A 25,075-nucleotide genomic window follows, 5' to 3' on the forward strand; every position below is an offset into this window, starting at 1 on the left:
TTTCGGCCCTCGGACGCATGCGCGAGGGCCCGCGAGCCCTCCTTCGACGCGGGCGGTGCCGCCCGCGCAAGAGTCGTCATTCAGGTTTTCTTCCACGCCCCACCTTCCCCCTGCCCCCTGGCCGTCGTAGCCCTTCTCTCCGCGCCTGCGCGCAGCGGGCTTCTTCCCCCCTCCCCTCGGTGCCTGTTAGCCGCCCCACCATTTTGTGCTGTGATCGCAAGGTTAGCTGCTTGATTGTGCCGTGTTCTCCCGTGCGCTCGGGCTTGAGGCGGAATATTGAAGGGGCCTTGATGGCGGAGAGTCAATCGGCGGCCGGGCTGGGGGACTTCACATCCCTTGGTGGGGCCGCGGTTCTCGGCTCAGAACCCGAAACCAGGCGGCTGAGCGAGCTGCGAGTTATCGACCTGCGGGCCGAGCTCAAACGGCGCAACCTAGACAGCAGCGGCAACAAGAGCGTCCTCATGGAGCGGCTGAGGAAGGTGAGACAGGCCCGGCGGGAGAGAGGGCGGGGGTGGCGGCATCCGGGTCCTTTGTCCCCGGCCCGAGGGCGCTTGGCGCATGCGCGCTCGGAGCCGCGGCCGGCGTCTTCAGCCGCCGCGCCGAGGGAGGCCTGGCGGGGGAGCGTGAGCTGGGCTGTGGCTGCGCCGCCGAGTCCTCCCGCTAGTCCACCTCTGGTACCAGCGCGCCCCTTCTCTCGGGCCTCTATAGAGCCCTTGTCCTCGCGGGGGCCTCCGGCAGCCCCGCCGCTGCACTGGTTCTCGCCACCGCCCCGAACCCCCCCCAGCGGAGGCCCGCGCCGCCCGCTCGCTCTTCAGCCGTTCCTTTGGAGTGCCGCTCCGGTTTCGCTCCGCGGTGGTCCCGGGCTTCCCTTCGCTCTCTGTGCCTGGCGTACGCACGTCCTTCACCGATTTCCTCTCCCCCAGCATATATGCACGCTCCCCTTCCCGTATCTCCTCGCTCTTCCTCTGTACTCACTTCACCTGACTCTGGCTCTCCCACCTCTCCGGAATGTATTTTCACAGATTTGTATGAGGCCAGAAGGGCATCGTTGGTCCTGACCCTTTTATAGGTTCTAACAGGCCTGCACGTTGAGAAAAAATACTGTCGGATACGCTCGCTTTCCTGTAGCGCTTCCTCCTAGTTTTATACGGTTAAAGTGTTTATCTGCTGAGTAGGAAGCCTTGTTTACAGATGAGGAGAACTTCACTCCTCAGTTATAGCTTGATTTGGCTTCGGGGTTGTGCCACAACACCTCACTATTCAGTTTTTCTAACGGCTGATATGGCTGCCTGGCTGTATGACCTGAGACACTAATGTTTCCATCTGACAAATCCTTAAAAATGCTGTCATGGCCACTCACTTGGTCCTTTCACCCCAGTGGGTCTGGGTGGAGACTTGGAAGGGTAAAAGCAAGAGAGGACTCATGGAGTGAGATCAAGACAGTTTAATAATTTCAAAAAATGTAAGGGCAAGAAAAAAAAAAAAGGCACCAAACCAAAACAGAGAAGAGGAAAAAGAAAAAGGCAGCCCAGAAAAGCAAGTGATGTAAAAGAAACCAATTGCTTGCTGTCAACCAACTGATGCCAAGCCAGTCCCCAAGTAATGGCAGCCCCACCAACTTCCACCCCCACCAGTTTTATTGCTGAACATGACATCGTATGGCATGGAAGATCCCTTTGGTCAGTTGGGGTCAGCTGTCCCAGCTGTGTCCCCTCCCAACTTCTTGTACACCCTCAGCCTACTTGCTGGTGGGGCAGTGTGAGAAGCAGAAAAGGCACTGATGCTGTTTAATCACTGTTCAGCACTAACTAAAACCTCCCAGTGTTATCAGCTCATGTGTTCTCAGCACAAATCCAAAACATAGCCCCATACCAGCTACTGTGAAGAAATTTAACTATCGCATCCAAACCAGTACAAATGGTACCACCAGCAAACAGTATAATAGATGTCATGCTGCTGTTTCCAATAGGCCATTGAGGATGAAGGAGGAGATCCTGATGAAATTCCTGTGGCCTCAGAACTGACCAACAAGAGAACACCAAAAAGAACTAGCAAAGGTACGGAGTCTAGACAAATACAGTTCCTTTGTTACATTGTAACTAGAACTCAGCATATAATATTGATTTTTTTTCTGTTTCATTAGTTTAATTTAAAAAAAAATAGTGCTTTTTCTTTTTCCATTACAGAAGATGGTAAAACTCTCTTACGTTAGTGAGTGATAACGAGTTTAAACAATGATATGATACCTAACTGTCCTTCTGTTAGCAAGTCTGGAAACCTGTAGATAAGACCATAAGTTGCAGGTGTTTCTGTACTTGTGACCGTGAGTGTAGAATTGTGTCAGTTACAGAGCAAACAGCTGCAGCGTAAGCTTTAGTGGAAAGTTCTGCCAATGTATATTAAGGTGTCCCCACCCTGGATACTAATTTCCTTGCCGTAACTAGATATTCCTTTTTTCATAAAAACCCTTGAACCCCCGTCATCACTGAGATGCGTTTTTAGATGCGAGAAATTACAGCAGGAACAATCAGAACTGTTGTTGCACAAATAACAAATGTGTATAACCTCTGTTAGTGTTAGATTTCATTTTATGACTGCTGTTTTGAAAAGAAACTTCTGAAATAGCTCGTTAGTGATTTTAAGTGTGTTTTGCTTCAAAAACATTAAATATTGTGTGGGCCACATTACGTGTAGTTTATTTGAATTGCTGATAGCTAGTTCTTGAAAGATACTTTCTGAAATTTACTTTTAAGCTGCTTTCTTTAAGATAACAGGGTAAAAATAGAGAACGAGCAGTTGTTTTTGAATAGCGATACAAGTTTGCTTGTCCCTAAATGTGATCTGTGTGTCCAAGATCTCAAAAGGAAGACTAATTCTAAATCAGCTTAATTATTTAAATGATAAGAGGGAGGGTTTTTTTAACAATGAGAGGGTGCTTCTTTTAGATGGAACACCTTCCTAGGCAGTGTTGACTTTTTAGGTATTGAAGGGTTGTGGAATGAGTGGAGTGCAGCCGTTGAAAAATGTAGCTGTGCTACTTCTAGTTCATGTTCATGCCGTTCGCTTGTATCAAGTGGCAATTCGTTCTCCATTATATCTAGGCAGACCTGGACTTCTGAATCAGGGTCTTAATGATTATTTGTTGAAACAAACTCAGTGTTGAATAGATAATTCAGTGAAGAGTAGACATGTTATGAAATTTAGTGCTATATCTCACTTCAGTGATGTTATTTTTAGGAAGGAAAACAGAAGAAGAAGGTGTTGAAGACAATGGACTAGAAGAAAACTCTAGAGATGGGCAGGTAAGTGAAATCGGGATTGCTGCTACTAATAATATGCATCATTTAACCCACAATAAATACACGTGTACCCTTTTTGTTTCTGTAGGAGGATATTGAAGCAAGTCTGGATACCTTGCAAGACATTGACATGATGGATATTAGTGTATTAGATGAAGCTGAAATAGATAACAGCAGTGCTGTAGACTGTGGAGAAGACTATAGTCCTGATAATATTCTTGATTCTCTGTCTGATAATAAAGACAACGTCGAAGCAGACTTGAAAGAACTTCCGGATCAGCTAACAGAAAACGAGGTGAGTGAGTAGAGGTTTTTGTCAATTTTCAGAAGGTATTTAATAAGTATATGGGCACTTGAATAAGTTACTTCAGTGCAATAGAATACAGGACGTAAGTGTGATATGGATTTGGTTGCACGTTAACAGCTTTCATGTCGTACTCTTAAGCGGTAAGTGTTCTTGGACCTATCAGAGGCTTGAACCGTTCACAGTAGACGGGTCACAGTCTTCTTTACCTTGCAATAACATCTTTGCTTGCCATGAAAGAAGCCTGGAATTGAAAGTAATGTATTAGTTTTGGTGTTCCCTCTTCCCATTTATATGTGTTTAAGTGTATCTATGCATATACCCAGCCATTTAGATATTTATATATATGGAGAGAGATAGAGACATTATTTCCAGATAATTTGGAAAAATTTTCCAGAGAAATAATGGTCTGGTTTAAAGAATTTGTGTTGTACACTTCCCTCATAGATATTAATGAAACAAGAAAATCTTTACGTATTGTGTATTGCCCTGTTCTGACATTGCTGGGCTTTGTTTTGAGAGCAACTTGCCACGTCTTTTTACAGATAGCACAGTCTCCTGCTACTGAATGAACAGGGTAATCTGTACGTTACATTTGCTCCCCAGATATTATCCTTCCTTGGATCCTCATGGGGTGTTTTATTCTAGGCTGTTGACTCCCAAAACTGAAAGTATTATCCTTCTTTGCCTCCAATGTTGGTTGGTTGGTTTTTCTATTTTAGGCCTGTGGGGTCTGTCTCAACTTTTTATTGTTTACCTTCTGAAAACAGAGTCATTGCGACAACATCCAGTTAACCTGAAAGGCAATTTTCTGGTGCTCTGTAAATTAGAGCTGTTGTGAATCGTGTAACTCATGAGCTTTGTTTGAGTCTTACAATCAGCTCTTAAGGAAGGAAGATTCTGGGAACATGTTTATTTTTGGAGAAGTGGAAACCTAAGTCGACTTCATTTCTAACTTCTGCTTTCAGTTGGAAACTAAAGAAGTCAAAAAGTGGGAAAATGGCAAAACATGTTATGTAGAGTAACCACAGAAATGTGAAATAAATTTCCTCTCTACGTAAGAGTAACTTTGAAGTGGACAATGTCATGTTGAAATTAAAATTAAAGGTAACTGGAGAAAGGTATTTAATCATCAAGAATATTTGTATGTTGCTCGTCATTCTTGGATCACAATCTGAAGTAGCACTTCAGATTTGTCAAATACTGGAAAATATTTCTCGTATTATTGCTAGGGAAAATTGAATATAGTAGTATTTCTCCATAAGCTAACGTTACTTTTTGTAAAAAATGCTATAATTTTTTTTTACTCTTTCAGGAAGATTATGATGACATGGAAAACAATTTAGACACCTCTTCTTCTGATTTAATGGAAATGAAGGTAAATTGAAAATGTAGCTGTGTTTCTTATTGTTATCAGCATTCCCTCCATGTTCATACTATGAAAACAAAAACATGACCATAATATGAAATTATAACAGAATCCAGTGATCTTGCTCAGAATAGTCTGTCAAATGAGAACGCCCTGTGTTTTCGCCCTGTTTTTTAGTCAGCTAACAAGACATCCTCCACTTCTGTGGCAAAAAAAAAATGGTCCTGTACTGTTGGTTTGGTTTTTTTCCTCCTGTTGTTTACATCAAGTAGTAGCTGGGATTGTTTTTCACTCTGCAGTTGATGTGGTACACAAAGATACTTTACTGGTCTCTCTAATGTTGCAAATTAGATATGAGAATGCAATTGTGGCTGATACTTTGATTTGGCTTTAATATGCCAGAAGAATTACCTATATAAAATACGCGGTTCCAACAGGTGGTGAAAAAAAGTGCTAAATGGAGTAGGTGAATTTGTGTAGTTTTCAGTCTTGGGAATGGGTGGAGGGTTGCTATTATTCTGTGTTACAAAATAGATTTTATAAAATCCTCATCCTGTGTTTATTTTCCCAAACAGAAAATGGAGAAGCTACACTTGGAGCCAGGTACTGTTAAAGAAAAACATATTCCTGTTTTTTCAACTAATACTTTTTAAACCATTAACTATTAAACGAAACAAGCAAACAAACATAATTTGCATTATTTTTATGATGGACAATCCAGATCATGCAGGGTCATAGAGATTGGAAACCCAATCATATCCCCAGATCTGTGAAGTGATGCTTGTCATCTTTGAAATATTTCCAGTGAAATGAAATGGTTTAAAAACATGTTAAACTACATAAATGGATTTAGAGAAGTTAATCACAGTTTAAAACCTAAAGATTCTACTTGTAAACAGATCTTGTGATATCGCACACACCTTAACTCTGTTACTAAGTAGAGAGAAATGAAAGCAGTAAAAAGATATTGTAGGGCATTAAAATGTAAAGATTAGTTACTGGATACAGAAGAAAGAAGAGAGTTTCTTCATGGAAATTTCATACAGATACTTTTCACTTTCTGGACTGCAAACACACTCACGCACCATCAGAAGATGCCCAGTTCTCATGTTGGACTGTCTGCTAAAAGAATTTCACAGAAATTTTAAAATTGAACCCTCAATGCCTTGATACGTTCAGTTAAGCATCTCGGACTCTGGAAGCTAACTAGAGAAGAAACAGAGCTGAATGATTTCATGAAGAATATCAAGGATCAGCCAGAAGGTTTTTGTTAGATCTGTGGGGGCATTTTTCTTCCCTGTTAACATTTTAGGGCTGATCTGGTAGTTTGTCAGACAGCAGTTAGCGTAGTGCTTTTAACACTGTGTACACTAGGGTTTTCCAATCTCTGTGTAGCTTAGAAGTTCTCTTGGTGTTAGTGTGGCAGCCATGCCAGTTCCACATTTGTGATTGCTGTATTTCCCTGGTGATTAAATCTTGTGCCATTCTATTCCTGTTAAATCCGTAGAAAATGAGAAAATACTCGACATTTTGGGGGAAACTTGTAAATCTGAACTACTTAACGAAGAAACTTCTGAAGCGGAGCGGCCACATGCACAGGAAGCAAGTAACGTGGTGCCAGGCAAGAGGCTAGCAGAGGAAGAGGACGCTCTTGCTGCCGCTCAGTTGGAGGAAGATGCTTTAGATTTGGACAGCAAATCGGCACAAGCTATGGCAAGGAAGGAAGCAAAGCGTTTAGTTGTAGCAAAAGGGGAGACAAGTGAACAGACAATAGAGGAAGAGAAACCGGACTCTGAATCTTTAGTAGTAGAGACCCTAAGCGATCAGAGTAGCAAACGCTCCCAAGGCCTGGAAGCCTCTAGTGGGGAAACAGCGGAAAAAGGCGCAGGTCCCGAAGCCAAAGATAGCAAAGAAGATGTCAAGAAAGCAGAAGACAAAGCTAATTCTGAGGAATCCCCTGCTACTAAAGAGTCCTCAACCAGTGAGGGTGGTGATCAGAAAAAGAGGTTTGTTTTTTCTCCGTTATAGACCAGATGCTATCTTTTTTTCATTGGTCGTTAAGTGATGCGAATAAGCTGTTTCCTTGAATTGGCCACCGAGACTGATGAAATTGTAGCCTATTCCTAAAGAGTCTGTTTTATTTCTCCTTGTGCAAATATTTTTTTTTTTAAACACAGAGGGTTTGATTTCTTTCCTTCCTCAACCTTCAAAGGTTGTTTTCTTAAATTACTCTTACTTGTAAACATCTTCCTAATATAAGCCTGTTTAAGAATCTGACTTCATTATTTCTTGTCAGATTTCTTAAATCAAGTATACAAAGGTGTGTTTTCGTTTGCAACATATTTTCTGGTAGGTATTTAATTTTAGCATTTCTCATAATCTATAGTTAGTCACTTTTCTTTCTGACTTGAATAATGTGGTGTTTTGTCTTTAGCCCTGTTGAGGAGGACAGAGACACAAAGATAATCTCAAAAGACGAGAAAGGTATGTTTCTTTTCAAAAATAGAATTTTAATATAACTTTAATGATTCAAAAATAGAACTTTAATAGAACTTTAATGGAGAAATTGTTTTTTTATTGGATGGGGTATTTCAGCAGAAAAGCATTGTAATCTGTGCTGTTGTTAAATATCACATTCACCTCTTTCTGGATTTTTTTTTAATCTATGCTAAACTATTTTCCTTTCGTGCATTTTCTAAGAATATCTGCGTCACACCCTTTCGTTTGTATCTTGATCTTCAAAGGTAGATGTTAATACGTGGCAAATATGTCCTTCATGGCACTGAAGATGCTTACCAACAGCTGTTAGTGAGTCAAGGGCCTGTCGTGGTTGTGTTTGCTTATACGCTTGTGATTCTTCATACCATCTTCTGTTTTGCTGAAGTAATTTGGAATCTAGTATTCACATGTTTAAATGCCAGAGAAACCTAGAGCTTAATGTTGTCTTCAGATTAGATTGACATTATTAAATCATTGTCCACACGGATCCTATTTACGGTGCAAATATGCACCGTAAACAAGATGAAGATTTCTTGATCAACAGTGTCAGGTGCCTGCTCCTTCTTTTCATCATACTTATTCCTTTTAATACATCAGGCTGCTGAGGTTTTGCAGCTCACCCCACCTTCTATTCTCTCCTGCCTGACCAGGGCAGAAAATCTAGAACTCACTGTTAATGTTCTTGTCACATACTGCAGGCAGGTAGTTCGGCACTGTGAGCGTGGAAGTCCCAGCAATGCCTATAACGGGCAGGAAGCTCATTATAAGATCTGTCTACCAACGGGCAGGAAGAATTTGCTTGGTTTTAATTGGGTTTTACAACACAGATTGACCTCATTGTCAGCTGCTCTTTTCCAAGATCCGGGGTTATACCTGTCTGTGCGAGCTACTAGACCTCATCGTCAGCTCCACTAGAGTCTGTTTACCTCTTGCTTGCAGTCTGTCATCTTGTGTTCTCTTATTTCAGAATATTTAAAGGAGTATTTTATGCATGCCGTCATTTACCCAAGGTCTTGAGTGTATTTTTTTGTGGACTGGGAAAACTCTTCTTGAAGTTTGCGTTCAAAACCGCCTTCAGGAACTTGGGTGTCTGATAACAACCTTGCCCCTGCATAACTTCCTCCAAAGGATGTGATGTGTTCCATAACATTTCTTTAAATCATTTTCTGATAGTTTACAGGGTTAGTAAACAGCACCGGGGAGATGTAGGTCCTTGATTGTTTAACTCTTTCCACATACAGAGCAAAGCGGTTGAGGCAGAAGAAAGCTACAAAACTATATACAAGTCAGTTCTGACTCATATGTTGCTATTTCCACAGCTGTATGAAAGGATTTTACTTAGGATGAGGGGTTTCCCGTGTCCATGCATTCATTATGAGAGCTGTCTGGTGGACTTGGCAGTCAATTTATGTATGTCTGAAAGATGTCTCCAATGTTGAGGGTTGGCTCCCAATACCTATATCATTCTAGTTTCTAAATTAGAGAAGATTTTATAGTCCCAAAGAAAGACTCTTTGTCTTGGAAGTGCAGGACCATTGCAGGAGCACCTCTTTAAGTCTTATGGGGACAAAAACTGGGGATGTTAAGACTGATCAAAGCTTCTTCAAAAAGGACATTAATGTAGTTTAAATAATATAAAAAATAATCAGTAAAATAGGTGAAAGAAGAAAGTGCTCCGTTTTCTCTTTCTCCAGGATGCTGGTGCCAGTGTAACTGCAGATTGCAATGCTAAAATTCCAGAGGAAGCATGTAGAGTAAAAGCATCAAAGCCTATGGCTCAGCTTTTTGAAACACCAAGACAATGTGTCTCCCATGTCTTTACACGCAAGATGCACCTTTGTCCATGCAGGTTTTGAGACTAGAAGATCACAGGTGTAGATTTAGTCTCTTTTAAAGAGATTGGCACAAATGATTGCATGCTTCCCTGGGGAACTTCTATAAATACTAACAGCCGATGTTCTCAATGCTAAGCTCGCGTTTGAGACAATTATAAAAATTATCAGGAAGAGACAAAAGACACACAAATAAAACAGCATTTTAGAAAGGCTCTGGAAGAAACGTCTCCCCTCAGTGAAAGCAGTTCTGAAAAATTCCATATGTAACAAAAAAAAAAAAGCAGATGGTTTGGAAGCAGGTAGCTAGACTCAAACCTGCTTCGCTCCGTTCACTGAAGCCTTGGAACTGAACGCTGCCAAGACTGATGAAAGGACAGCAAAGACATTTCAAAGCAGACTGGAAACAGTATCCCAGCGTAAGTGCTGCATGCTGAAATGCAAACACTAGAACTTGGAGTTCAGCTTGAACACCTTTTAATCACTACATGTTAGGTTTTCAGACTTTACAAGTACATAAGCGTTTATAAAATTATCTTTCTAGTGTAGATGCCGAATTGGAAAGGTGTTCTGTAGTTCTTGCATAGTTAAAGCTAAGTCTTTTCTGACTCCTGTAACTGAAGTCACAGGCTTCATACCCCAACTGTGGAATCTGTGTGGGCAGAAATAGAAATTTTCTTGCTTGCTCTGTGGTCAGTGTTTTTCCTTGAGGGGTATGGTTAATCTGCATCCCATCATCATTCCTTTGGAGTCGAGGAGATAAGGAGGGCAAGACAGGAGCGTACATGGGTACTAACACAGTTCCCGCAACTCTAGCAGGCGTTACGTCTTTTCCTGTAAGTGCATCGTTTCTGGGATCTATCCAAGCACATTCTGAAGGGTCACAGTTACTTCAGAGGTGCCCTAGTCCAATTTCTTTCTTGAAGAATGACATACCAAACTTCTGTTGCATGTATCAAAGCTTGTAGTTCCGTCTTAAAAGTTTTTGGACTTGTAATACTACTTGCCTTCAGGAATGTGAATCACGGAGGGAGAATGTTATGCGTTGCGTTGCATTTGCTCTGATTTAAAAAATTAAAGACTTGTGGAACTGCTCCTTTTTAATTCAGAAGTAGTTGTTGAAGTAATTAGGATTTGGGGTATGTTCTGGTTTTGTTTGTTTTCCTAATTAGGTCGCACTGCTAGCGGTTCTGGTAGAAACTTTTGGGTGAGTGGATTGGCTTCCACTACCAGAGCTACAGATTTGAAGAATCTGTTTAGCAAATATGGGAAGGTAAGGGGTTTTTTGGTTTGGGTTGGTTTTTTTCACTTGAAACTGTTTTAATAAGACTTCTTAAGCTCCTGTCATTGAAAATACTAGTGAAATGTGTCAATTTATTAAAAATATTGTGGGATATCAAGGAAAAGATTGCTGAAGTACAGGCTGAATGACTGCTTTTTTTATTCTGTCGCTCACTTCCAACAAATATAAAATTCCATTTACTGTCCTTTATTTGAAATGGTCAACAACTCTTTACATATAGTTCTGTCTCCTGTTCAGTAATACAGTATCTTCACCCATGGGAAATTCACAGTCAACAGTGAATTTAACATTGTTTATTAAACACTTCTTAGGACTAAGTAAAACATGCAGTAAATGTTGAAACATAATTATTGGGGAATAGCTTATGAACTGCCTCTATATGTGAAGTTTTATTTTTGTCTAGAGTTGGCAGTTGCTTCAAAAAGCACTTGTTTGGTAGTTTCGGGGGAAGGTCCTGCAGTTGTTACTAACGATAGACAAAATGGCAAGTTAACTCTCCCTGTCAGTTGGGAAATGGAAAGAGTTGGTTTAGTAAGAAGACTGGTGTCAAAGACATCAGTAAGGATTTTTGTCAAACCTTTGAAGCCTACTTAAAAATGGCTGTCAGCAGATTGCGGTAAAAGAAAACTGTATGTGCTAGCAGTCTGCTATTGAACATTTAACTAACGAAAATACGCCAGAACTTAAATGTGACTTTACAATAGGTACAAAAATGGGTTAAGTGTAGCACAGCTTTGAGTTTGTCTGAAAGTCATGAGACTAGTAAAACCTTTTTAACCTTCCTCATAACAACAAAAATGCAATACTTTTCCTTACATTTATTTGTTCAGAATTCTGTCCAGTAACCTGGAACATTGATCACAGAGATGTACCACAAAATTTTAAATGTAACTAAAAACTATGTGACAGCCAACATAGTATTTGCCTCTACTTAGATGCCATGATAATGTTTAGTTGTTTAAATAAAATTATTGTTATTTTCTTTGGAATATTAGCAGAGGCAAAGCTTCCTAGAAGTAGATGTATATCTGCAATAAATCAAATGTTCAGAAGTACGTCCTTTATTCAGCTGTACTTTAAAATATGACAACTCTGTGAAATGTGATTGATTTCTCTAACACAAAGTGAGCTGTATTGACTATACGAGCATAAGTAAGCACCATTTATGAAAGCAGGTGGTTTATGTAGGCTTTTTCAAGTTATACTTTTTGGGGAAAGTTCCTGTTTCTTAACCAAGATTGTAGATAACATTGTGAGTCTGCCTCTTAGCAGTGACATGAAAACATTTTTTCAAGGGGAGGTGGAACTTAGCTGTTGAGCTACCATTAGCATGTGGGTGGGAAGTGGCATACAAATTTTTATTAGGTATTCAGTCCTTTACATCAACATCATTTTGCTTAAGTATAAAGTTAGCCTGTTTTGGTTTTTTGTTGGTTGGTTGGTTTTTTAACGTCCTTTCTTCAGAACAGAATTCAGCCTTTGGCTCCCATCTATTGATCGAGCTTTTGCAGAGTTGCATTGGCAACAGAAGCATGACTGGCTCTAAGCACTGGTCCCTTTGTATTTTTTAATCTCCTAAAAATAGGACGATGGACAGGAATAACACAGTAGAAATGGAGCTTGTACTTCTTGCTGTTAAATGGCGGGCACTTGTTACAGTCAGCGTAATACCTCTTTATTTTGGAAAGGTGGTAGGTGCAAAAGTGGTCACCAATGCGCGCAGTCCTGGTGCTCGCTGTTACGGCTTTGTTACAATGTCTACAGCCGAGGAAGCAACGAAGTGCATTACTCACCTCCACAAAACAGAGTTACATGGGAAGATAATTTCTGTAGAAAAAGTGAGTACTGATCCTCAAAGATATCCTATTACCATCAGATTGTACAAATGATCGAGACCACATTCTCAGCTGATGATGTGCAAAATAAATTTCAGGCAAAAAGTGAACCTGCTGGGAAGAAGCCAAGTGAAAAAAAAGAGAATGAAGCAAAGAAAGAAACAGTCAGTGAGAGGTACCATTCTGAAAATTGTCTGTCCACAGGTGTTTTGCTGTTTGTCAGTCTATGCTGATTTGTCAGGAGAAATAAAGCCACAGTAAGAATTTCTGTGGCAAACATTCAGAGAGAGCAATAGATGCATTTTTCCCAACTTTTACTGTAAGACAAACTTCTCTGGGTGTTCAGTGTCTAACTTAACACATTTCTGTTATGTGCTTTAAGGTAGGCATTGGAAAGTTGCGTTTTCAAGTATACTTTTTAATTTAGCTATATTTGGTTCTCAATAAGATTGTGGTGCTTTCATGTCATAAATCTATAGGCAAGGTCAGTTGAGAATTTTGATCAGCATGTCCCTGTTTCTTCAGTAGATTTTTCTCTCATTGGCATAGGGCTTTGTCAGATGGTTGTGGTCACAAACAGTTAAAGATCAGTTGTCCAAGATCATGTTTCCAGAACATGTTCCTCTTCAGCGCTATGGTTTTTTTTCTTTAGCATTACTGAAAGTTGCTGAAAAAGACACTAAGAGAGTGAATAAGACACTTAAGTCCTTTGCTTTAATTATCTTCTTGAGGCATAACTCCTATTAAATACTATCGGCAACTGTCTTACCACATCAGAATTCTACTTTGTTACTGTGTTGCTAACATTCTCCTTAATTTTCTTTTCTCTTAGTCTCTATTACTCTAATCTATATCAATATCTATCTGTAGACCTGGCAGTGTTAGAAGGGATGAGAAATCTGACCAAAAAGATGATCCTAAAAAGACAGAAGAGAAAGATGAAAAGGAAAAAAAAGACAAAGATGAACTGAAGTCTGGTTCATCAGACCAACCTAAAACCATTAAGTCAGGTAATTTGGCTATTCTTTTTTTTTTTCAGAGAGTAAAAGATATGGTGAAGTATGAATAATTAGTTGTAGGTAGTTCTTTCCAAAGAGCTGCCAATATTCTAGAATTATTTCCAGTTCTTAGTTGGAAATCCAGAGGGTATAAAGGGGCAGGGAGGAGGTGGTGTTTGACATCGTGTCATCCTTAAGAGAAGCACTAGGTATAGTGAAAAAATTATTTTTGAAGAGAGGGTTAAATGCCCGTTTTCACATTTTAGAGAACATAACTTCTGGCGTAGCAATGAATGGTGTAGGTTCTGTAGTTTGTTTTTTCCATCTCTTTCCCCTCAACTTCTGATTTATTTAGGAAGTAAAGGAACAGAGAGGACAGTAGTAATGGATAAATCCAAAGGAGAACCTGTTATTAGTGTGAAAACATCAACTGCATCAAAAGACAGAGTAAGTAATGTTTCTGCACGGGAAACAGTATGTGTCAATTTTCCTTAGAAACAAATACTGAATCCTGCCAAGCTACGCATAACCTGCGCTTGTCTTACCAGTTTGTCCAATTGGAGTTTCTATAATGCGGATTTAGATCTTAATTAGTAGAATACCTTTCATACAGCTGACACCATATTCAGCAATAAAATCCTGCCAAACAAATGTGGGAAAGTAAGTATTACTGTGTTAATAGATGGTGCGTCTGTAAGGTTAAAAAAAGAACAGGTTTTTTGAAAATGCTGAGACCAAGCTCTGAGATGTGATATGTATGAATGGAAACAGCCTGAGTATTTTTTGTGATAGTTGTCCTTTTATAAATGTACTCCATTAAGTTTCTCTACTTCAATATTAAATACAGAGCATTAAGAGCCAGGATCGCAAATCAGAGAGCAGAGAGAGGCAAGGCATTGTGCCATTTGACAAAATTAAAGCACAGCGAAAAATGAGGGAGGCAGAGCAGCGCCGGTAAGAGCAACTGTGAAACTGTTTCATACCCACCCCCACCCTCCCCCCAAATGAATATAATTTCATTAACATTACTAAGAGATAAAGAGGGGTTTGATTTGGATTTTACTTGTCATTTATTATATGTTTGTGGGTCACATATATGTTTAACTGGAGCTTTCCCAATTCCTGACTTGGTTAATACTAAGCTTGAAACTGGTGGGGGGGCGGGGGAACTGCAGTTTGTTTTTTGTTCTTTCTCCATTTTGAAGATTTTGTGATTTAGATTGATTTAAGTATGCTGCCCTCCTTAGCTGAGCATGCCTTATAGTAGAGGTGACATCCTAATTCTAAACTTGCCACACTCAAATATACAGGGAAGGACAAGCAGAAAAGTTGTCCTTCTCAGAATAAGACCTTGTCTTTCTTGTTACAGCATTCAAAGTCTCCATAGTGTTTGAAATAAAACAAGATGAGTATTTTTGCATTTAAATTCATTGTGTCTATAGAGAAATTGGGGGACTTTCCATTAACCCTTCAACATTTCCACATTGTATCTTTTTAGTTAGGAACCTAATTCAGAACCTAATTATTTTTGGTGGGGTTTTATTTCTGTTTTCATGATGTTTCATACAGAATAAAGGTGTTGGTGGCCATCCTTCAAATTCCTTGCTAGAACTGTGACCTGAATTCCGTGTTAAACCACTTTCCACACATGACAAACCTTTATTACTTACCTTAAGTAAGTTGAATTGGACAGAGAGAAAATGCTTTCATCATCCGTCCTGGAGAGGAAGAAGTTTCTCTCTCATACATAGATTTCTGTGCCTTAGTGGAGTCATATTATCCAGCACACTGTTCTGGCTTCTTCAGAGTTGGATATTTTCTTTGAGTAGAAGGCATGAGTTTGGGGTGTTTGGGTTCAAATTCTCCCAACCATATAGGATTATTTGCTCCCACAAATTTTGGGGTTTTCTGGGAGTAATATGATTGGTTTCTAAATACAGGTAATTCATGTGTACGCCCTCTTCCCTGCATGCCCTCCCTCGCGCCCCCTCCAGGTATAATTGCAAGTAGCTGATGCAAGTCTGCAGTCACTGTGGTTTTAATTTTTAATACTACTTTTTTCTTTCTTTCTTTTCCTTTTAAACTTCCTTTATTTGTTGAAGTATCAGATCTATAGCCTTCTGTTTCTCTTAAAATAGCACACGTGAGCGTCGGGAGAGACAGCAGCACCTGCAAACTATCCGGGAACGAGAAGAAAGGGAGAGGCTTGAGATTGCTCGTGAAAGACTGGAAATTGAAAGGCAGCGCCTTGAACGAGAACGGATGGAAAGAGAAAGACTGGAAAGAGAACGAATGCACATAGAGCATGAAAGAAGACGAGAACAAGATCGCATTCAGCGAGAAAGAGAAGAGCTGCGACGCCAGCATGAGCAACTGCGCTATGAACAAGAACGCCGATCTGCAATGAGAAGACCGTATGACATAGATGGCAGGTAAAGCCAGCAAATACAAATGACACAAGTGGAAAATGTTGCTGACAGGTTCTGTCTCATCAGCCCGTGCTATAAAAGGCTATCCGTATGCTCTCAGCTTCCATTAATCAGCGGTTGTTGATTGCATGGAGATGATCATGTTTAATAGCCCCAGTCAAACTGTCCTCTATGAGGTTTTTCAACTCCCTTTTGAACTAATTTGCCCTTCGTCTGGTTTGCACAGTTTGGAAGGAGGGAACACTATCAAAAGTCATTATCGTGACTAAAATGAGTATGTTTGTTCTTTCAGGAGAGATGATCCATACTGGCCAGAGGCAAAACGAATGGCAATGAATGATAGGTACCATTCAGATTTCAGTCGCCAGGATCGCTTCCATGACTTTGATCACAGGGATCGTGCCCGTTACCAAGACCATTCACTAGATAGGTTGGTGTCTTACGTCCATTGTGTTGCCTGAATCAAAAGACAAAAATGTATTTAATGTCACATTTTGCTGCCTTTACTGTGTGTTTGGTTTGCATTTTATTTTTTAAGTGTGGCTTAGTGGCTGCGGACTTTTTTTTGTGCGTAACCATGAAGAGATCTGTACTGTGCCATGAGTTAAACCTCCTGGCAGACTTGGTTAGAGTGTTCTGCTTGCAATGCTGTTTCACACATACGTAGAATTCTGAAAAATTTCTAAATAATGTTGTAGGCACCTGGCATCTTAACAAGAATATTCTCATTTGTATTGTAGGACTAACTGGGCTTTCCAGGAATCCAAAATGTGTCGTGGTTTCCATATGTTACAGCTGTTTGTGCCTTTGGTAGATAATGCTGGCACTACATGGAGGCAGGGTTTTTCATCTGTGTTGTTACATACATGGATTTATTTTTTTTTTATAGATTGCTATATGTTTTACTACCACAGTCTGATTTTAATTGTCTGTTTGTAGGAGGGATGGATCAAGGACAATGATGGGAGATCGGGATGGACAAGTGAGTTGCTTTATAAAAGCTACAGAAAGATCTGGACTTCTTACAACCTCATTTTCTATAGTGTGTGTCAGATTAAATTTCAGTATCACAGAATTACGTTATGTTTCCCAAAATATGTATTGATAGCCAGATTGTCTTATCTTCCGTAATAAGATGAAATTTAGTTCAAAGGCTTGCTTATTATACAAGTTAGACATAGTTATTCCAATACAAATCAAACAACTCAAGTGGATCATGTCAAAAAGAGTATTCCAAAAGATTGTAGAAAAGGCAAAGGTATAAAGTACATATAAAATTCACTCTACGAGGTTGCATGGAAATAACAGCAAAACTAGTACAGATGTTTGCATGTTTTTGAGGTCTGGGGGAAAGACCTTTAGGGCACATTCAAGCAGATGAATTTTGTGGAGTCATGGAATCCTCAAGTGCTCTTTACTGTGATGGGTAAGCTGTGAGACTCAGAGGGACCTGGACAGGGTGGAGAATTGAGCAGAGGGAAATATCATTACGGTCAACAATGGGAAATGCAAAGTTCTGTTCCTGGGGCGGAATAACCCTGTGCCGCCGTACATGCTTGGGACCAACCAGATGACAGCTAGTTTTGCAGAGAAGGACCTGGGAGTCATGGTGGACAACAAGCTGACCGTGAGTCAGCATCGCACCCTCCTGGCAAAGACAGTCAGGAGCATCCTGGGCTGCATTAGGAAGAGCATTGCCAGAAGGTCAAGGGCGATGATCCTTCCTCTTCACTTGGCACCCATCTGGCATACTGTGTCCAGTGCTGGGCTCCCGAGTACAAGAAAGTTGAGAGTTTACTGGACTGAGTGCAGCCTAGGGACACAAAGATGGTTAAAGGCCTGGAGCATCTTTTGTATGAGAAGCTGAGAGAGCTGGGACTGTTCAGCCTGGGGAAGAGAAGGCCCAGGGATTATCTTATCAGTGTGCATTAATACCTCACGTGGAGGTATGGAGAAGATGGAGCCAGGCTCTACTCAGTAGTGCCCACTGACAGGGCATGAGTCAATGAGCACAAACCGAAACACATGAAATTCCATCTGAAGACAACACTAATCACTTTTTTTAAAAAAGACTGTGAAGGTGGTCAAACACTGGACAGGTTGCATGGGGAAGTTGTGGACTCTCCAGCTGTGAAGATACTCAAAACCCAGTGGGAGACTGTTCTGGACAGCCTGCCCTGGCTGACCCTGCCTGAGCAAGGGGGATTGGATCTCAGGCGGTCCCTTCCATCCTAAATGATTTGAGATCGAGTAATTACAGCTGAGCAACTTTAAACAATTAAAGAGTCTGTTTTGGGCAGTCCTGTAAGTGTTCTTTGCTTTTTAGCATTATCCAGATGAGCGCCATGGAGGACCAGACCGTCATTCACGAGACTCTCGGGAAAGTTGGGGTAGCTATGGATCTGACAGAAGAATGAGTGAAAGTAGAGGGATGCCTCCACAGGCACGGTTAGTACGCTGAACTGAAAATGTTTTTTCCTTGTGCATCTAAGGAATACTTATATGTGAAAGTGGGATGCAGTTTTTGGAAGTAAGATTCTTTTTTTCCAACTTTCATCCCTGAAACTGTTCTCTGTTGTATGGACTACAAATGAGTAGCTCTTTCAGCTTGCCTTGTGCATCAAAATGTGAATCTGGGCATGATTTTTTTTTTTTTTTTAATAACTTCACACCTGAAAGTCTTCACATTTTCACTTAATTTTACCTAACATTACTATCAACGCTTGATATTTTCAGGGTAGTGGTTCTTACCCAGTTCATAGGTGTTGGAAGCACCGTCCGGTCAGCCCTATGAAAGGAAAAGAAGTTAATAAAATGCTTACAGATTGGGGATGGGGTGTGTTTTGAGGTTTTGTGTTGTGTTTTTGTTTTTTAATAAGTCCTATTAGTAAGCCAGCCTGCAGAAGACACCAAAAATAAATTGACTGGTCAAAAACAAGTGAGGATGTTCAGAGTAAACTGGGACATCAATGTAGCATAAACCAGGCTAAGGAAAAATCTTATTTTCTTATTTGTCATGTTACTTGGATTGAACAGACGGCTTATTGCTGAGATAATACAAGATTTGCATGTGCCTTGGTAAAGCATTTGAGTAAGTTTGACTTAGTAGTTTTGCTTGAATTTACTTTGTGTGCTCTGGCTAATGTGAGAAGGTATGAATTTCATACTTTTGCAGGGATGGACGTGACTGGGGAGATCACGGTCGAAAGTTTGAAGGACATCAAGATCGTTCGTGGCAGAGCAGTGTGGATGGAGGAATGATAGGACGGGATCATGAGAGATGGCAAGGTATGCTTCTTGCACGACAGCTCTTCAGTTGTGCCACGTAAAGCAGAAAACATAGGCATTGTTACCCTTGGAGATGAAGTAAAACTATTAGTGTGGATATAAACAGAACGTGCACTTTTTTAGGTGGAGGTAGAGGCAGACCTGGCCATGTGATGCATCGTGGAGGCATGTCAGGGTAAGGACTAAGTGTTTATTTCCCTTTTATGGGGCATCTCTTCCATTTAAAATGGCCAAAGAAACATCTTACAGGAGCATCAGTTATCTGATTTGTTATTCAAATGTCAAGGAATAATAAAATATTCCCACGGCTTTTATGTAGTGCATTGTCGTGGTTTAGCCCCAGCCAGCAACCAAGCCCCACGCAGCCGCTCGCTCGCTCCCCCCTGGTGGGATGGGGGAGATAATCGGAAGAGTAAAAGTGAGGCGACTCATGGTTTGAGATAAAGACAGTTTAATAGGTAAAGCAGAAAGTGTGCGCGGAAGCAAAGCAAAACAAGGCATTCATTCACTCCTCCCCACGGGCAGGCGGGCGCTCAGCCATCCCCAGGAGAGCAGGGCTCCATCACACGTAACGGTGACTTGGGAAGGGAAACACCATCGCTCCAAACGTCCCCCCTTCCTCCTTCTTCCCCAGCTTTATATCCTGAGCATGGCGTCGTATGGTACGGGATACCCCGTGGGTCACTTTGGGTCAGCTGTCCCGGCCGTGCCCCCTCCCAGCCTCTTGTGCCCCCGGCAGAGCACGGGGAGCTAGAAATGTCCTTGACTAGTACAAGCGCTACCCAGCAACAGCCCAAACATCTGTGTGTTATCTCAACATTTTTTTCATGCCAAGTCCAAAGCACAGCGCTGTGCCAGCTAGAGTGAAGAAAATTAACTCTATCCCAGCTAAAACCATGACATGCATCTTATTGAAGAGTGAAAAATCATGTAAAAAGTTGTAAAAGAACACCCATTATACCAACCTGATTACCAGAGTCATGAGAGAAAATTTAAATGTCTCTCTTTCTAGACGTGGAGGTTTCATGCAAGGTGGCAACCAAAGTCAGATGATGCATGGAGGAGGAATGCAAGGAGAAGGATTTGCTGGCCAGGAGAGAGCAAACAGACCTAATGATCCTCGTTTCAACCGTCGCTACTGAATGTGTTTTAATTTTTAATGCAAGGTGGCAACTGAAATGAATCTGTTACCCAGGGTTACCATTAATTGTAACTTATGGGCTACTCTAAGTGTAATCTTTTTTTTTAAGCTGCTGCCATATTATGTCACTCAATCCAGTGTGAACTCATTTGTTTTGTAACGTGTTGTTCATATCCCACTTAAAATGTTTGTTAATGAAGCATTCCATTTTCCATAAATAAAAGCCAGTTTACAGTTCGTTGCTTTGTTTCAGTCCCTGGAAAACCAGTTTATTCAGCTATGTGTTAAATGATGTACATTTCTTTCAAAGATGAAGTATCAAAATGCCTTACAGGTGTCCCTTTGCACTTCCAGTAGCACACAGCTCCCAGAAATACGCTGAAATACTGTGTTACTTCAGACATGTCAAAATTAACTAGCATATGTGCCAGCATGAGAGAATGTTAGTAGGTTGCAGTTGTCAAAGTTCCAACACCCTGCCACTGCAAAATCGACTGGATCCTGTAGGGCAAGTGGTGAAATTTTTTTTCCTCATGTCTCACATTGGTAGGAACTATGCAACAATATTTTTCACTCCGAAAAAGGCTACCAGCACAGCTTCTATATGAGAAAATGCACAGTTACTTGTGAAAATAGTGACTTTCAAGTGTAAGTCTGAATCATTTTTGTTTAGCTTCTGATTGATCAGGGTAGCCCAAAGCTCCACTGATTTCAGGCCAGTACTTTCACCTAGCAATCCATAATTTCCTTGAAGTAGATTAGAAACAGCCGTTGGCTGTGCTTTGGCATCATTTTAAGAATGTTGAAAATTGATGTGATCAAGATTGGTGCAAATGACCTGTCGCCTATCATATCCAAATTATAATTTGTGTAGTCATCTCTGGAGCAACACCACCCTAGCATTACCCACCAATAGGTGGCTTTCGTGATGCCAAGAGGAAAAATCCCTGTTACTTTCATTAGTAGGGTCATGGGTTTTTCCATTTTCAGGTATGTGTTTTTCAAGTTGTCTGAAGATTGTTCTTCATTAATTTCCTACAGCCTCCATTGTTACAGGAAGTGAAACACTTCAGATCTTTTTCACAAGGGTTGAGACTTTCCACACCGGAGGAGGAATATGGACAAACAATCTAAATTCTAAAAAGCTGCTTTGACTGCAGTGAGGAGTTGCCTGAGGCTGGCTGGATCACAGTGCCATCAACCTCAGCGTAGAAGTTAGTTTTTGTTTTAATGGTGAAGCTAAGGCCCAGAAAGACTTGAGTCGTTTGTTCCAGAACACAAACTAGGAATGCAAACAGAAGGAGTAGATGTCCAGATTGCGACGCTTAGTACCAACTAACTGTAATAATCCTGTGGGTCTGGCTAGAATCCAGTGCCTCCTTGCTTTTAGTCCTTTAGATGTTCGCCTCTGATACAGAGAAAGAAAATAAATGAGCAGTGATAGCCCCAGACCTGCTCTGCTTTATCTTGCCCAGTTCAGATCGTTGACCATTAAGCATGGAGGACAAGTGAATCATTCCCACTAGTTACCACCTCTGGCTGTCCCTATTACTGCGTCTGGACCTTCTCTGCGGAATTGCATGGAAACATGACGCTCCAGCACAAATGACCTGTCCATTTGCAGCTTTGAGGAGCACATCTTTCCTCGTCCTCAGCAGGTATGTAGCATCCCAAAAGGGGTTATGAGATTTCCCCTCTAGCCAGGGCAGGTTCTAGTTGCAGCACCACACAGCCATTTATAAGCATGAGGAACATTGCCATCTCCTCGGCTACTATTTAAGGAATTTGGAGAAGTCAAAAAATTCGTGTCTGTGACCCAAATCATTGCATCAACAACCTACATAGAGACTGATGCCAAAGGGCTAGTATTTTATCATCTGGGGAGACAATTATCCTAATAAAAGAACCTTTTTGACCACCACGGGGGGAACAACAACCAACCAATCGAACTGGAGCCTCTTATTATCTCATTATGTTTACTGCATCTGAAAATCACATTTACTTTAGTAAGAAGGCTTTCCCCCACCAGTTTTTTAACTGAACTGCATTTCCCTACAATTCCGCTGGATGGCCACACTGACTACATGCATGTTTCTGGCGTGGCAGCAGTCGATCACTCAAACCTTGACACCGAGTGGCTATAACGCCTGGTCGGTCTTTATTAAATCCAGTGCTGTACTCAGCTGCTGTAACAACTAAAACACACAGTAGAACATAAATATATTGATTAACTCAGTTTTCCATAGGAGATTTTTTTTTTCAAACAGCAAATGTGAGTTCCCTAATTTCTTAAAATCATTCACTGAACTTTTGCAGGCTAGAGTCCTCAAGGTCTGTTTTGTTGCTTTTTTTTTTTAAAGTCTGTTAAATGAAGCAAAACCAACCAACCAAAAAACTTATTTTAATACTGCTTATGCCTGCCTTACTCATTAACCTTACTGACTCTGCAAACCTGTTGGGAGTCTCAGCAATGGAGGGAGAACTTCCAGACCAGTCCCAACCTTTCTAGTCCTTAAAATGAAACAACGTGAAACATGCAAGCTCTGTGATGAGAAAGGCAAAGGAAGTGGAATAACCCTACTACTTGAGAAACAAAAACCAGCTGTGTTTTAGCATTCAAGGCACTACAGCTAACGGTAAGCTCCCAGCAATTTCAAGCTCGCACATGAAACCTATACCTGGCCTGCAGATGGAGAATGTTTGATGCTAATGAGCGTAAAAGCAAGATCCTGAGCATGGGCCTGTTTCCAATTTAACGGTGCCTCCAAGGAAAGATCTAGTTACTAGAGTGTGGCAGAATGAACTGTTTGCCCCACCGTGTTTGTTTGTCCCTCACTATTTTGCTGTCGTGGTGTCTCGAGTTGGTGGGTCAGGTAAGAAAATTTTTGCTTATGTTTGTCTGAGCTCTGAAAGCTATAGCAATGTGAAGTGTAGCTCCTACTATGTCAGCTGCTGCTTGTTTTGCAGAGGAAGACAGGCCCCGCTGGGGCTAGCTAATTGAGTCCCCTAACAGCTCTGTCCAAACAGGGAAAAACATCTCCAAAAGTTGTGTGAGGTTCAAGTTTGACCTGGTACTGCATAACCCAGAAAATAACTGTGCTGTTAGTATAGTGGAACTTTCACAGCATCTAGCTCTTAAAATGCCAGACTAGTGCATCTGCACTAGAAGCCTAGCCTCTGTGTATCATCAGTGGAGGGAAACAGTTCCTAACTGTTTTGGAGGCTTTCACTGACTTTGGAAATCTGTGTAACTGATCTGATGCCGTAGTTAAATGGCATAAATCCTCCATAATTCATGTTTACTTCATAAACATACTAAAGATGCTGGTAGTGCAGGGTGTCATCTGTGCTTCTTGGGAAGTGTGCTGGAATGACAACGCCGCAGGAAGTGTGAGCATGAGAGAGCACACCTCATGGCGACTTCCTTGCCTTGAGAAAGGAGCCGAAGCATTCGTGCAAGGCAAACTAGGATGTTTACTAAGCGCTGACGTACAAGAGAACTGTATACAGTTGTACAACCCTTCCCCTTCTTCTTTTTAGTAAATAACTTGAATTACTTAAGATCATTCATAAAATACCATTGAGAAAGCATACTACGATGAAGAAGCTTCAGAAAGCAATCATCAAAGGGCAAAGGAGTGGTACAGAAGATCATGAAACGCACAGAGAGCTAAAGGTCCAAGCATACCAGGGGTGCGGTATTCTACCTATTTGTACACAGTGTGTGTACATAAACAAAGACCGTGCTTTGTCCAAAGTGATTACATTTTGTTTGTAGCAGAAGCTAGAGAGATTAAGACTCTCTCAATGACAGTGTCAGAATTTTCTTAGGGAGTGGTTTGGCATGGTGGGGTGAGGGAGTAGAGACAGAACCATTCACTGGAGTCCTAAACCTCACTTCACCTCTCCCCTTATCTTCCCGGACATTCAAGCTGAGAGAGTACGTGTTTTCAGAAAAGACCTGAAGATAAGCACGGAGGCCATCCTGGAGACAATTCTTTTATTACTTCTGGTGATTTGCAAGGTAAAAATTAAACACTGCTCTAGAAAACGAAGTCCTCTGTTTTACCAAAGAGCAGTGATGGGGTAGTCAATGGTAGAATGAGCTTCCCATGCAGACTGATCCTTACTCTAGTGGGAGCAAAGGGAGGTGTGTTCCAGTAAACCCACGTTCCCAGCGCATCCCGAGATGAGCTATTTGTTATGTGAGATGCGCTGCTTTTCAAAGTTGGTTGGCTAAGCCTTTCTCCCCACCACCACCTTTTTTTTTTTCCCCCATGTGTAGCCAGAGATATCAAAGACTTGAAAAGATACCAGTAAGTTTGGCAGTGGGACGGGAGCATCCCATAATCTTGCTCAGTGCCACCAAGCTGGCAGATGTAAACTTTTTATCCTTCTATAGGACAGGTCCACTAGAGACAGCCAGAGTGCTTGATAACTGGTGACAGAAAAAAGCTAGCCTGTGAAAGTCATTACTGCAAAACACCTATGAGGCAAAAAGAAAAAACTGGAAAGGTGGACTGGATATGATGCAAAGATAGAGTATACAACTACAAAATGCACTGGTGAGTTTTTAGACCTACCCACTAATGCCAACTCTTTTTGTGAGGAAGATGTTCCAGAACTGTTGGGTGTAGTGGCACCAGGCTACTCTGTCAGTATCCAGTGTCACCATGTTCAGAAAGAGAAAATATACTGGGTGAGCTGAAAAAAAAAAAACCACCGCTTTTTTACTGTGAAGGCCATCAAACACTGGTATAGGTCATCCAGAGAAGCTG

General features: G+C 41.1%; 1 protein-coding gene across 1 annotated transcript; it reads left to right on the forward strand.

Moving 5' to 3' along the window:
* Positions 1-121: 121 nt before the first annotated feature.
* On the forward strand, positions 122-20,534 carry LOC104039568 (scaffold attachment factor B1). Its single transcript, XM_064469818.1, has 21 exons — positions 122-479; positions 1,970-2,057; positions 3,238-3,302; positions 3,388-3,594; positions 4,919-4,981; positions 5,548-5,575; positions 6,480-6,978; positions 7,407-7,456; positions 10,476-10,576; positions 12,295-12,444; positions 12,540-12,616; positions 13,312-13,451; positions 13,795-13,886; positions 14,287-14,393; positions 15,578-15,871; positions 16,161-16,298; positions 16,808-16,850; positions 18,195-18,316; positions 19,044-19,156; positions 19,280-19,331; positions 20,169-20,534. The coding sequence occupies exons 1-21, from the start codon at positions 291-293 to the stop codon at positions 20,296-20,298; spliced, it is 2,748 nt and encodes a 915-aa protein (XP_064325888.1). The 5' UTR covers positions 122-290; the 3' UTR covers positions 20,299-20,534.
* Positions 20,535-25,075: the final 4,541 nt, after the last annotated feature.

This window comes from Phalacrocorax carbo, chromosome 19 (genome assembly GCF_963921805.1).
Source record: "Phalacrocorax carbo chromosome 19, bPhaCar2.1, whole genome shotgun sequence".
Taxonomy (NCBI): domain Eukaryota; kingdom Metazoa; phylum Chordata; class Aves; order Suliformes; family Phalacrocoracidae; genus Phalacrocorax; species Phalacrocorax carbo.